This window comes from Chiloscyllium plagiosum, chromosome 15, assembly GCF_004010195.1.
Source record: "Chiloscyllium plagiosum isolate BGI_BamShark_2017 chromosome 15, ASM401019v2, whole genome shotgun sequence".
In the NCBI taxonomy this organism is placed as follows: domain Eukaryota; kingdom Metazoa; phylum Chordata; class Chondrichthyes; order Orectolobiformes; family Hemiscylliidae; genus Chiloscyllium; species Chiloscyllium plagiosum.
In genome coordinates, this window is record NC_057724.1 from 50879516 (window position 1) to 50895089 (window position 15574).

Sequence of the window (15574 nt, forward strand, 5' to 3'; positions counted from 1 at the left end):
GTCCCAAAGATTACCTTTCCTCACCCAGATGTGTCCTCGGACTGGACTAAAGAGGTACCTCTCCAAGGGAGTATTCTGGCCACCAAAGAAATGCACAAAATTGAGGTCGGCACAGTGGCACAGTGGTTAGCACTGCTGCCTCACAGCGTCAGAGACCTGGGTTCAATTCCTGCCTCAGGCAACTGTCTGTGTGGAGTTTCCCATGTCTGCATGGGTTTCCTCCCACAGCCCGAAAATGTGCAGGTTAGGTGAATTAGCTAAGCTAAATTGCCCGTAGTGCTAGGTGAAGGGGTAAATGTAGGGGAATGGGTCTGGGTGGGTTGCTCTTCGGAGGGTCGGTGTGGACTTGTTGGGCCGAAGGGCCTGTTTCCACACTGTAAGTAATATCTACATTGCACACTTGTGATTTCACATTCCAAGACTATCTCGTTACTCCCTTGTCATCTACACTTACAGGCGAAAACCCTACAATTGAAGATGGGTATACAGCCATGCAACCTCATCCTCTTGTTTAATTGTCCACCATTATTCACAAATGGATGTGGCTGGGCTACAGAGTTTTGATCTGATGTGCTGGCACTGGTTAGTTCTCTCCAAAGAAGCTGCCGTTGGTGTTTAGAATGCACGTATTCATGTTCTGGAGCTTCACAAAGTTGGCACTTCAATTTTACTTCTGCTGTTCCTGGTGTGAATTCTTCCTCGCTGGCTTTGGGATTCAAAAATCTATTTTATGTGTGATCAGAACAGTCACTAGAAAGAGAAGATCTCATTTTCATCTTGGATGGATATAAGCCCTGATCCCATGATGAAAAGCTGGTAAATTAAGCACTTCGATACTTAATTCCAGTTCCAGATGAAGTGTTGCTTTGTTTGATTGATTCAGCTACCTGGTTTTAAGCTAAACCTCAGGCTAATTCAAAATTCTAACAAACAGTTCACTCATATTTACCCACTGCAATATATATAGGATTATTAAATAACACAATTCACAATATTCTAGGTAAATGGTGGCACAGTGATAATGTCACAGGACTAATAATCCAGATGTACTGTCTAATGTTCTGGAAATGGCAGCTTGTGGGCATTAAATTCAATTATTAACTCTGGAATTGACAAGTAGTTTCATTACTGATGAACTTGAAATTATAATTGGTTGTCATAAAATTCATCTGCATCACTACTGTCCTTCTGTGGAGAAAATCTACTGTCCATAGTTGGTCTTTCTTATATGTAACTCCAGACCCACAGCGATCTGCTAGACTCTTAACTGTCTTCTCCATCCCAACCATTAATTCGAAAGGCAATGACACCAATATTCCATCTGAACGGATAAAATTATGCTTTTCAGAGCATATTTTCTCTATTGTTGGCAAAGGTGAGTCATCTCTTGAGAGGACCAATACATTGCTCATTATTCTGAAGATTTTTTTAATGTTGAATAATTATGAACTTAATGGAAAATGTTTGATTTTAATTAAAATGGGATCATGAGACTGAATCTTAATTCTTTTTGGCTAAGTCTGAGTTGCATCATGTTTTTTTAGAGATTTTCTCGCTGTGAGGATTGGCAGGTCTTCTCACCTTATCTTACCCAGCTTACCTGATTTATTTCCTAACCTGCCAATATTGCTTCTCTCACAAGTGATTCTCATGACACATTACCACCTTACCATACTCAGCGGATATCCCAGAGTTTACCAGTGTCCCTTGCAACGGCACTATTTATAAAATGTTATAGCTCACTCGCACAAGCACTGTCAGTCCAAAGCAGGCCTGTACAGTTACTGGCATTGGTCCCAGTTAAGGCCAACAGGAGGAAACCAGTGCCCTGATTTCAGTGTAAGCAAGATCCTGAAGTTCTTTCTACAAGCTGCGGTGCATAGATGGGATGTCCTCTCCCCACACCCCAGGAGCAGCAGAAAAAGCCAAAACACCAGGCCATATCAGCTTGATCTCCTAGGTTAAAGCAGTCTCAGACATCTGGAGGAATGGTCACACCCGAGGACGAAGGACAATGTGCTTTTCCACTGCTCCAGAGTGAATTCTCCCGTCTTCTCTCTGACACTTCACACTTACTCTATCTTACTGCTTTATCTACTTCCCACAAGGCTCATACTCTAACATTCGCATGATTGCCTGAAAAATCTTACCCACTCCCTCTCACCCACCCCAACCCCCGAGACTATTAATCCTGCAAGCCCACTGCCTTACCTACTCACTTCCATTCCTGATGAAGGGCTTCTGCCCGAAAAGACGATTCTCCTGCTCCTCGGATGCTGCCTGACCTGCTGTGCTTTTCCAGCACCACACACTCTCAACTCTGATCTCCAACATCTGCAGCCCTCATTTTCTCCTACTCACTTTGTCAGGAGACATTCCTACCTGGACCAGTAGAGGTGGCTGTGCTACCTACTTCCATAATACTTGCCTGTCTCGCATTCCAGGTGGAAGCAGACCACAACAGAGCAGAAAGAGTCAACATGGATGGTGTACTGCATATAATTCAACTCCTCTCTCCTTATGAAGAGAAGGCCCCAGCATTACCTGCTTTGAACAAGGTGGAGGCTGCCTGCGGCTGACTGTGCTGGGACTCACTGAGCGAAGGTTATCTGGCTTGACTTTATTGGGTGTGATGACAACTAGTACAAACTTCTTGGATTTGTACCATGCTTTGCCTTTGTGTTAAATGGCATGGCAAAGACAGTAGTAACATCTGCTTGGTATCTTCGGCTGAGGGGCAAAGCGCAAAGAGACAAGTCAGGGATGTTGTGGGCATCTAGCTGATGGCCAACGTGTGTAAGCACTATGACAATGAGTGATAGTCCAGAGATGCATCTTGGTTCAGACCATGAGTTAGGTGCATGTAACTGAATGCATCGTATCTTTCCTGTAGCATTACAATAATAGTTACTGGTGTAGCATTGAAGTGAAGAAGCATCCTGTAGGTTGATTGGAGATGTGCCATGAAGGTTCTTCGAGGCTGGCATGTGTTGGATGCCAATGTCCATGGATGGGAGGGTAGTGCACCTGTTGTCCGTGGAATGTGTTCCATGGTGTCGATGCCTGGTTTTCACCATGGTGGTTGGTCAGAGCAAGTGGCAAACTGAATCCACCAGGTGCTCACTCTGGATTCCTTGTCAAGTTTTTCCAATGTTGAGCTTGTTCAGTGAGTTTGGTAAGATAGCATGTTTGTGCCATTAATGGGGCATTTCACAAACATTAATTGCTGTCAATCGCCACTTCCTAGCAAACATCTTGCTACGCCATTTGTGAAGACCATAAATGATGGAGTGAGCTGTTTCCTGTCAAGATGTGTCTTGCCAGACTTCTTTCCTTATTCTGCCACACATCTTGCCAAAACCTGTGTCACTCAGAGTTCTATCAGACTCACCCATATATTGTATTTCTTCCATTTTTATGATGAATTTTATTTTGTTTTGTTGACAATGCAAAGGAAAGATGGATGTTTCACTGTATGCGAACATGTATAATTGCTGACATCTAATTTATGATTGAGTGAAAGAAGGGCTTGTTTTAGCTGGATTTATTATCAAATGTCAGTTGGGATTCATGTGGTCACACACTTCCTGTAGGTTCTCAAATGGGATTGTAATTGTTTCAAGTATATCAACCATTCAATGACAGACTGGATCTGCCCACTCTGTTGCAGATTTGCTGGTGTAGTTGGGCTGGAAGAACCAGTTATAATGTAACATTAGGCAACAATAATCTCATCCACACCTTCTCTTGTTATTTCACCACTGGTCAACAATCCTTCAGCATAACATGTGTCAGTGCTGAGAATCCAAGATGGCAGCTGAGTGGCAGGACTGCGTTTGGGGTCCCGTGTCCAGGACCTATCCACTACCATCTGCCTTTTTATTTCTTTTTGCTTTTGCTCTTTTTCTCTTCTTTTTTCTTTTTCCTTTTTTTCATTTTCTTTTATTTGAAACTTTTTGCGGTGGGGTCATTGGCATCATCAAGTCAGCGAGAGCAGGCCATGTGCAGAATTGTGGCAGGGTCCTGGCAGTACAGGGTGGTGGTAGCAGTGGCAGGATGGTTGTTATTCCTCCCGGTGATCAGAGTCAACAGTGATAGTGATGACAAATCTCCTCTCCATGATTGGCAGCAAAGCTCTTCTTGGCTCTGAATTGGCAGCGGCAGCAAGGACGCGGCTCCTCCGAGTGATCAATGTGAGAATCACAGACTGGCTGAGCCTTCCACGCACCCTTTTTGAGATGGGACTTGAAGAAGATCTGGATGTTTTTCTTTCTTTTTGAGTCTTTTCTTTTATATTTTTTCTGTAGTGTTTTAATTCTACTTTTGTAACCAAGATGGCGTCAGAGAATGGCGACTTCTAATTTCTGTCACTGAGCTGCATGGGAGCAGACTTTAGTACAGGATGGGGTTTAGTTGAATCTTTCCTGATGACATCTTGCATCGAATTTGCCCCAGTATTGAATCTGGACAGAAGCGAGCCTTGTATGCTGAACTCCAATATCCCTGTCATTTCATCATTTCATAGAGATGTTTTCATTGAGCCCAACTGACTGCTTTGTAGGTGACTCTTGAGTTGCTGAATATTTTACAGAAGATGGCAAAGCTGAGAATTCCTCCAGGATGACAGCACAGAACTAGTCTTATTACCACACATACTTAGTCCTTCCAGTGATGGACTTAACTATCTCCTGAGGCATGAATTATATTTTATATATACGAGTCTTGTACTCTGAATTCATTGGCATTGTTGCTCAGTGCAGACCTGAATTGGCTCATTCACCAGCAGATTTGGACTCTTTCACTGATGCAGGCACTTGTTTGCACTCACCTGTGCATTTTACTTAACTTGGCAATACCTTATTTATATTGTTATAGATACATGTTGTGGTGTTTGTGTAATAATTCTCTATTTTGTATGAAACTTTTTATTATTTGAAACAAACAAAACTTCCTTTAAGTGCATTATGCATGCCCTTAAATTGCTGCAAACATGTTCTCAGGAAGGCAGTTAATGAAAGAAACAAATATCTGATCGGAAACACAGTGAGTTAAATCACTAATGTTGTGTCACTCCCCTCAGATTACATTCAAACAAAATGTTCTCTCCCAATGCCCTTCCACATTCTCTATCTGGCTACAGTTTGATGATAAATCAACATTACAGTGTGACTAGCATCAGTAAAGTTTCACACACAATTTTTGCTTTTCTGTTCAAATCCTTTACCAGGCATTTTTATGGGCAGAGATTTCGATATGGTTAAATCTGATATTTGCAGCACCCTTGAATAATACTCAATTTATTGTTAACAATTTGTAACATAGAGGTGAATTGAATGAAAGAAGGAATTTAAGGGCATATTTTATTTAAACGTACTAATCTTCATTCAACTCAAAAATAAATTTTACATTGATTCCCTTTTTTCTGACATATGAATACCCACAGATAAAGAACAAAGGAAGCTATCTTGCAGTTGAGTAAAATGACATTTAGGTGAGGAAGTAAGTGCTGAGAAATGGGACATATTTAATATCTGGCATACAAGCCTGATTGAGAACAAGCAGCAAATTGTTCTCACCTTGCCAGTTTGAAGCTCAGGAGATTTTACCACCTGGGCCACGTCATTATGCCCCTGTCTGTTGCATGCTCAGCATCCAAACCAGTGGCCAGCGGCCAATGTTTCCTGTAAGCTGTGAGGTGGCATACTAATCTGCTGCTTTAAATTATCATGTGTGCATGGCTGGGCAAAAAATAAATTGAAGTGCATAGAAATAAATCACCTGTGCACTCAAAAGGCGCCAGACTCAAGGAATTAAATCCTTCTGCATAAAGGCTGGGTGTTCTGGTCTCCAACTGGCAGCGTGGGTTTGAATCTCACTTCTGACATGTACCTTTGGGTGGCATGGTGGCTCAGTGGTTAGCACTGCTGCCTCACAGCACTAGGGATCTGGGTTCAATTCCAGCCTCATGGCAACTGTCTGTGTGGAGTTTGCACATTCTCCCCGTGTCGGCATGGGTTTCCTCCGGGTGCTCCGGTTTCCTCCCACAGTCCAAAGATGTGCAGGTTAGGTGAATTGGCTATGCTAAATTATCTGTAGTGTTAGATGGATTAGTCAGGGGTAAATGTAAGGGAATTCGGAGGATCGGTGTGGACTTGTTGGGCCAAAGAGCCTGTTTCCACACTGTAGGGAATCTAATCTAAATAAAATTAGTGAGTGTAGTCAATAGATGTGAAGCTGGAGGAGCACTGCAGATCAGACAACATCTGATAGGCTGGAAAATCAGCGTTGCGGCCAAAGCCTTTGGCAGGACTGGGGAGGGGAAGAAATTGAAACTAAAAGCTTACATACATGTCTACTGTCTCTACGTCTTCTGGCTCTCTACATTCTTCAAGTTAGATTGACTTGTGGAAAACTGCTTTCCCCATTTAGCAAATGGGGAATAAGCAGATGGCTCATAATTCCATCTTCAAATCCCTATCTGTAAAGAAGGAGCAAGCAGATTTCCAGCAGGTATATTTAGCATGTGACACTCAGGAGGGAAATGGGACATTGTCAAGTGAGTGTCCTGAGCAATTTACCCACAATAAGTTGCACAAAACAGCAATGGGTTAATGTAGAGATAACTTGTCTTTTTAGTGATATTAGTTGAGGAATAACATCAGAAAATCTCTTCCTCCTCATACTAAACTATAGGAACATTTATATTCACCAAACCAGGTAGGCAGGGCCTTGCATTATCTGAAAGATAGAACCTCAAATAGTGCAGTAGTCACTCAGTGCTGTTCTGCAGTACTAGCCTGTATTAGTCTTCAAACTTACAGTTCTCCCTTCCTTGGAGGTAGAAAGGAAAGTGGCAATAAGGGCAAGTAACCAATCAAGTTGTCCCCAAAGATATATTCATGTCCCTATGTCCCTCATGCTGCCCCAGTAATTAACTTTTGGTTAGGAAAGTCCATGTCAACTTTCTTGACCTGTCTAATTAAACTCCTGAAGTGATCAAATCAATGACCGCTAAAGGGCCTCAAACCACCACCAGCTCAATTATCTGTCTTCCTCACACACAAAAATAGTTAGTTTCACAAGGATCTCAGTCTATTGGTTTAGAGAGGCTGCACTTGGCCCAATATGGACAGAGGGAAGGGAGACCGTGGGATGGCTGCCTGGAAACCACACCTCTGCTTTTGCTTCTAATCCGCCTTTTGTGTGACCTTTTAAGACAAATACACTCACCTGCACACCGTTTCAGCTTCTTTAAGCTTCATTGCTTGGGCCACTAGCAATGCTGTCCTGTTCTCTGCAGCTACTGGCCTCTAACTGACCAGCAGCCTCAGGTGGAGCAGGACTTCAGCAGTCAGGTTCCTAATTGGCTGAGAAGATCCTTGGTCAGCAATTGATAGTATCTCATTGGTGTTGATCCATTGAGTTTTAACAATGGTGTGGAGAGGGACAAGAACCCAATCACCCCTGGTTACCCATTCCCAGATTAGACAGCACTAAGTCCCAACCCAAATGAATGGTGTGGGATTTGAACCCACAGCCTTCTGATTAAGAGGGAGAGTGACACCTGAAATATCGCAGAAAACATGAGGCATCAAAGCTGCAAATGGGCTACCTCACATATTGTATTTTCCTTTTTCCAGCTTTAAAATATATGATTTGACAAATGCGACTGGTGCAAAACAGCACTTTCAGGTACTTTAACAAAGATCCATTTGGGGATTTCAATTTGATAAAGGGGCTGGAATACCAAAGCCTTGATTCATATATTTGTAAATGCGTTTATTTTAAAGTTTGATCTAAATATGTTCAGAGTGATCTAGAAACTCTGTTACTAAATAACCTCAGAGGGTTCAGCGTGAAGAAGTGCTCACAACTTGCGACAATTAATTTGAAGAAAAATCAATGACCATGACAAGTCTTGACAGTGTTCTAATCCAACCTGAAAGGAATGTCCACTAAACTCAATTTACTGACATTTAGAGCCAAATTGTTCTCTAAATACAACAAGGAGACAATGCCAAGGCTGTTGACATCTGTTGAGAATCAGACAATTGCCTGTTACACTTGCATTCTCTTAAAATTATTTTGTTGAAAATCACTATTAATCAGCAAAAGAATTGTGCAAATCTGTTTTCATACATGGTAATAAACTAAAAATATAAGTTATAAGTGTTAATTTTATTTCAAAGTGGCCAGTTCACTTTCCGCCAGTCATCATAACATCTCATGACGATACGTTAGATTCGAATGTCAGGTTAGGTCTGGGGTATTCACTGCCTCTGCTGCCAATTGGATAACAGTGTAATGCATATATTAAGAAAATGTAAAATTGGAAGATAAATTCATTAAAATGCATTCCTTTATTTATTAAGTTTCATCTTTTTGAATGATAAGTATTTTTGTCCAAGGCTTTGGCTGAGAATGATGATGGTGCACTCTGAGTCTCCAAGTCAGAGGATTTCAGGTTTGAAGTGCTGTCTCTCCAATGAAATGTTAAGTTGAAACCCACCGCTCAGGTTAGGAAGGCCAGATATTTGGCCAGTCTTGAGTTTAGATGTAATGAACACTGCCCAGTATTGAATGGTTTCACAATCTAGATGTTGACCCAAAGTCAACTTGGTTTAGTCTAGGGACAACAGTAGAGCCCTGTGCTCATTTCTTTCCTCATCTGCAACATATTCAGTGTGACAAGGGACATTGTCACATTGTCACATAAAAATCTATCGGTTTTTAAGTCCCTGCTCCCCACCAAACAATTAAGCCAGCAATTAGTGCACATCCCTAACTGCCCTGGACAAGTGGTGGTGAGCTACCTCCCTGAAGCACTGCAATTCCTGGGACACACAGAAAGCCCCTGGTAAGAAAGGAGTTGCAAGATTTTGACCCCCAACTGTGAAGGAACAGTGATTCAGTTCCTAGTCAGGATGATGTATGAGTTTTAGGGAAACTTGGAGGTAGTAACATTTCCATGCATCTGTTACCCACGCTACTTAGCATAGACATTATGGGTTGGTGAGTTGGTGAGTTCAGCAGTGCATCTTGTCACTGTGCGCCTAAGGTGAATGGAAAGACTGCTGAAGGTGGTGGATTGAATGCCAAATCAAACAGATTTTCAAGAGAAAGGGATGGTGGCTCAGTGGTTAGCATTGCTGCCTCACTGCACCAGGGACCTGGTTCAATTCCAGCCTCAGGTGACTGTGTGGAGTTTGGACATTCTGTCCATATCTGCGTTGGTTTCCTCCCACAGGCAAAAGATGTGCAGGTTAGGTGGATTGGCCATGGAAAATGCAGAGTTATAGGGATGTGGTGGGATTGGTTGGGATGCTCTTCAGAGGGGTGGTTTGGATTTGTTGGGGTGGTGTGCACATGAAGGACCAAGTGGTCTATTTCCTCACTGTTGGGATTCTATGAAAGTGGATTGTGAATTCACATATTTTCCACCTCATTCTCAGCATTCCCTTCTCCCCTGCAAAAATGCAACTTGGTTTATCATGCAAGTCCTCATTGTCAACTTTCCAGCAGGTCTGTGATGTTAGGAAAACTAATAGATTATAGAGTCATAGAGTCATAGAGATATACAGCATGGAAACAGACCCTTCGGTCCACCCAGGCCACGCCGACCAGATATCCCAAACCGACCTAGTCCCACCTGCCAGCACCTGGCCCATATCCTTCCAAACCCTTCCTATTCATATACCCATCCAAATGCCTCTTAAATGTTGCAATTGTACCAGCCTCCACCACTTCCTCTGGCAGCTCATTCCATACACGTTCCACCCTCTGCATGAAAACGTTGCCCCTTAGGTCTCTTTCATATCTTTCCCCTCTCACCTTAAATCTATGCCCTCTAGTTCTGGACTCCCCAACTCAAGGGAAAAGACTTTACCTATTTACCCTATTCATGCCCCTCATAATTTTGTAAACTCTATAAGGTCACCCCTCAGCTTCCGACACTCCAGGGAAAACAGCCCCAGCCTGTTCAGCCTCTACTTTAAATAAATATGTTCCAACAAATTCGCACCATTCACACCACACAAATGCCAGGCAATGATCATCTCCAATAAGAGACAATCTAATCAGTCATTCTCTTGACATTCAATAGTGTTAACTTCCCTCAAACTACCATTGATCAAAACTCAATTGGACTCCCATGTCAATATATTGACTCCAACAGGAGGTCAGGGGCGAGGAATACTGTAGCAAGTAACTTTTCTCCTGACTCTCCAAAGCCTGTCCACCATCTACAAGGCACAATTCAGGAGGGTGATGAAATATTCCCCACTTGCCTGATGACTGCTGCTCTAACCACACTCAAGAAGCTAAGGACAAAACATTGGCACCACATGCACAAGCATCTTCTCCCTTCACCACCAATTCTCAGTAACAGCAGTGGGTACTATCAACATGATGCACTGCAGAAATTCATCAAAGATCCTTAAATCAGTACCTTCTAAACCCATGCCCATGCCCATGCCCACCAGATACATGGGAACATCAGCAAGTTCCACTCCAAGCCACTCATCCTCCTGACTTGGAAATATATCACTGTTCCCTCAATGTCACTGGGTCACGTTCCTGGAATTCCCTCCTTAAGGCTATTGTGAATCTAACTACAACACATAGACTACAGCATTTCAGAAAGGCAGCTCACTGCCATCGTCTCAATGTCAACTAGGAACAGGTAATAAATGCTGGCCAGCCAGCAATGGCCATATCTTATGAGTGAATAAGTAATCAAAAAATTAAGCCAGGAATGTTGCAGTGAAATCATACATTTTAAACTCATGAAACATGAATTTTAAATAGACCTGAAAGTCTTCGTTACTTAAGCAGTGATAAATATTCCAATCATTAAGCAGTGATGTAACAGTGATTTTCAAATTGTTGTGGAATACCGTCACAGAAGTGGTCTCTCAGAGGGACATATTTTTAATGGAAGCAACTATTCTTATTTATCCTTGACTTCCTAATATTCAGAAAAATGGTTAGGTGTTTCCAATATTATTGGTTGAAAATGTGAAAGATTCTCTTTAAATGCAATGTTATTTTCGGAGGGTTCAAGACTATTTTTTCACATTGTAATCAAATGTTTATATTATTTAAATGTGTGATGCACAGAGGCAAAACAGTAACAATCTCAGTATATATCTTTCTTTCAAACCTATTTCATCTGTTTCTCTCTTTTCCTGTAGGCATTTCCTATTTAAACCAGGATCTGGTACATCCAGTCTCTATGGTACTACCAATCCAAGCTATCCTTTGACTTCCAATACTGTTTACTCTCCACCTCCAAGACCCCTTCCCAGAAGTACCTTTTCCAGACCTGCCTTCACTTTCAACAAACCTTACAAGTGCTGCAATTGGAAGTGCACAGCACTGAGTGCAACAGCCATTACTGTAACTCTAGCTCTCCTCCTGGCTTACGTCATTGGTAAGTCTCTTCTTTAAATCAACCTGTTACTTTCCAATTTATCCTTCATTAATTTTTCTGAACAGCAAACTACATTGTATCATACTCATAAAATTAGATTATTTCAGTTTGTATGAGCAAAGGTTAATTGTTTTTCTAATTGCACGAGTTTGCTTAAAATTTTAAGGTGTCAGGTGGTGCATTCCAATTCATTGATTCTCCCTTTCATTTTTATCCTATAATTGTTTCATCAAATGCTTTTAGCACCGTCTTCAAATATCAGTAACAATGCAAAACATTTTTCATGATATCTACCCAGTTTGCAAGAGGAACTATGTAAAGCAAACGGCTAAAGTCGATAAAACAATATTGGTGCTGGTTGAGACTCTTATGTGGATGGGGTTTCTCTTTGTGCCTTCTTGTTTTGATCATGAACCATTTGTGGCTTGGACAGACTTCTACCTGTTACCAGGAAAGATCCGAATCAGCCAACAACCCCATAGTCTCTTTCCCTTTTACAAAATATTGTAGGATAAGAACTGCAATATAGGGTGGTTTTCATCAATACATGTGCAAATCTTCAGTATATTTACTTAGTCCTATTATCTCCCACCGATTGCATATTTGATAAATTAAAAATAAATTCTTCATCCCTCATTGACTAAGTGGAGAACTCACACAGCAAAATAAATAAAGTAACTTTGTGAAGAGCTATTAAGCATTCATAAATTATAGATGTACAATTTATTTGTAAATAGCAATTGATAACAACTACAAAATATTCTTATTGAATGAACTTTCATTCCAATGTTGGAATCCTTAATGCTTTTTTAAAGAGTGCAGTTGATTTATATTAATGTATTTAGGGTGAAGAGACAATAATGGACCTAAGCTGAGAGTATCGCGCAGCAATTAGTAAAGCCATCTCAAAACATCTCAGTATAGATCAGTACTCAAATATGAATTCAATTAGTAGGATTTTTCTTGTCTCTGAAACTGGATGCTGTCTAGGTTGTGATGTCAGTTTACTGTAAATATTTGGCTTTTTTTTTAATATAGGCTTTCGTTCATAGTTCCATTGGTCTAACTAATTGAATCAAACATTCAAATCAAAGAGAGATTAGCTTTGCTAATGATTTTTATCATGGTTCTTCTGGCGCCATCTAATTTGCTTGGCAGGTGATCTGTTTTTTCTTTAAAAGCACTATTTTTTCTGCTTAATCATCTGAGCTAGCTAATCAACAACAAAACAAAACTCTTATTCTCTTTAGTTGAACAATACTTCTATGCCCTTTGATATTCATTGGGTTACATTTATTGATTGTACGTCTGACCCAAATTGAATTGGAAATGGAAAAACAGAATTCAAAGCTGAATGAAATGTGTTGGATGCTAATGGCCAATCATTTTAAAACATCATTTGTTTTCAGGGCTATTCCAGTTGGTTTCTGAAATATTAAAGTGATTTGTTAACAATAATATTTTCTGAAAAGCTCTCATCAAACATCAAAATTGGTCTCAGCTCCAAGCTCTTAGGTTTTATTCATGCTGTACTGTAATTTACTCTGACAGTGCACTGCAGTTACTGCACTTCTGCATGAGCACGCTCAGTTCCTCAACTCACTATTTGAAATGACTAATATTTTATTTGCATTTTCTTTCTCTGCTGCTTCCCAGGCCTCTCCTAAAGGCACTCACTGATGATGGAGAGAGTTCCATTGGTGCCAAAAGTCCTCCAGTACTTTGCCCATGTGTCCATTCTTAAACATTGTAATCACGAGAAATGCTGGAAGCACTCAGCAGATTTATTCTTAATGTGTAAACTGAGGCAGAGATGCGAAGTGTTTGCAGATTATTCAATGGAGTTTCCTCCAATCTCACAAGATATTTCCAAGAAGGATCAATGACTTTTATTTTATGAATGAATAAATAAGAAAGAAAGGCCAGCATTTATTACCCATCCGTGATTGCCATTGGAAAGGTGTTGAAAGGATCACTTTCTTGAGGTACTGCATTACATATAGTGAAGATACATCCACAATGCTCTGAGGGAGGGTGTGCTGTCATTTTGGCTCAGTCAGTGAAGCAACATCAATATGGTTTCAAGGCAGGATCATCTATAAATTGAAAATAAGTTGCAGGTAGTGGAAGCCTGTTACCCTTGTCTTCTGTAATGGTAAAACTTGAAGATTTGGAAAATGCTGTCAAAGAAACTTTGGCAAGTTGCTGCAATACATCTTGTGAATGGTACACATTGCTACCATTATGTACAAAGTGCACTGATAACAGAGGAAGTGAATGTCTAAAGTGATGGATAGAGCCCAATCACGCATCCTGCTTCAGCCTGGAAACTAACAGGCTAAATGTTTTTGAAATTGCTCTTAACAAGTTGAGTGGAGTTATTTTTCACACTCCTGACTTGTTCTTCATATCAATGGGGAAAGGTTTTGAGCAGCAGGAAGTGAGTTATTGGCTGGAGAGTATCCAAACTCTGACCTGCTGATTAGCCTTGTGGTTTATGTGAAGGACCCAACTGGGTTTCTCTTCTGAAAACAGTGTTTTGATCTGTCTAAACTGATATATCCCTTGATAAATAAGTATTTTTAAGTTACTGTAGAGTAGTTTGGCTCATCCAGCAAAATCCAAGCAAATAATCTTTTAAAATTGTCGACATGCTTTACTTGTCATGCTGTGTTCTTCCCCATGGTTTCACAATTTTAACTTAATTTCCTGTTGGTGGCTCAGTCAAGTAACATGGTCCTTCCATATAATTGCAGATGTGCCTGTAATTACATAATGCTCCCCCACTCCCTGAGAGTGCTTCCCACCAGGCCCAACAGAGAAAGTTTAACCCTCTCCTCTCCCACAATACCCCCTCTTTCTGACTTTCTCCATCTATTCCTACACAGCTAAGGCCCTGGATTCTTAGAGCCAGCTTGGTACACTGTGGTGTGCACTTTATCCCTACCCTCACCACCAACCCACCCAGCTTGCCTGCTGGTTAGAGTTAAAGTTAGAACTCTTGTCTATCACATGATACATTTTGTTACGAAGAATGGGGAATGGTAATACAAAATTAATGACATTATTTCAATGAGCCAACACACACTGCAGCACAGAGAAACTACGCAGAGCAGAGGAAAATCACCTATACCATGTATTCAAAAAGAATAGGTGCCCAATGAACACAGTCCATCGATTTCTCAGCAACAAACCCAAATAAGCAGACAAAACACGTCCAGAAACCCTAGCCATGCTCCCCTACATCAAAGACATCTCTGAAATCACTGCCAGACTACTCAGACCCCTTGGCATCATGGTAGCCCACAAAACCACCAACACACTAAAACAGCAGCTAATGAACTTGAAAGACCCTATACAGACAAGGACCAAAACTAATGTCATTTACAAAATACCATGCAAGAACTGTAATAAACACTACATTGGACAAACAGGCAGAAAACTAGCCACCAGGATACATGAACACCAACTAGCCACAAAAAGACATGACTGTCTCTCACGAGTATCCTCACATACAGATGAGGAAGAACACCACTTCGACTGGGACAATATATCCATCCCAGGACAAGCCAAACAAAGACACGCACAAGAATTCCTAGAAGCATAGCATTTCAACCAGAACTCAATCAACAAACATATCGAGTTAGATCCCATCTAGCAACCCCTGAGAAAAGGAACAAGAAGTGGCCTCACCACAGGAAATGACATCACCAACCCAAAGAAACCCAAACATATAAATAGAAAGCAGGAACTTTTAGCATTGCTTTGCATGAGGTCCACTGAAGGTGTTACCTAGTAAGGTAATGAAATGTCTGGAATTTGTATCATTGATAGTCACAGGTGAGATGCTGGAAGACTGGAGGTTGCCAAGAAGAGTGGTAAAGACAAGTCAGGGAACTATAGACCAGTGAGCCTGACCTCGGTGTTGGGCAAATTGTTGGAGGGAATCCTGAGGGACAGGATATACATGTATTTGGAAAGGCAAGGACTGATTCGGGATAGTCAACATGGCTTTGTGCATGGGAAATCATGTCTCACAAACTTGATTGAGTTTTTTGAAGAAGTAACAAAGAAGATTGATGAGGGCAGAGTAGTAGATGTGATCTATATGGACTTCAGTAAGGCGTTCAACAAGGTTCCCCA

General features: G+C 41.1%; 1 protein-coding gene across 6 annotated transcripts in view; it reads left to right on the top strand.

The window, feature by feature from the left end:
- tenm1 (teneurin transmembrane protein 1) overlaps positions 1 to 15574 on the top strand; it is a 2412691-nt gene that overhangs the window by 2110883 nt on the left and 286234 nt on the right. For all 6 annotated transcript variants that reach the window (XM_043704862.1, XM_043704861.1, XM_043704865.1 and 3 more), the window contains one exon: positions 11193 to 11431. In XM_043704862.1, coding sequence (XP_043560797.1) covers positions 11193 to 11431 — 239 coding nt within the window. The remainder of the gene's footprint in view (positions 1 to 11192; positions 11432 to 15574) is intronic.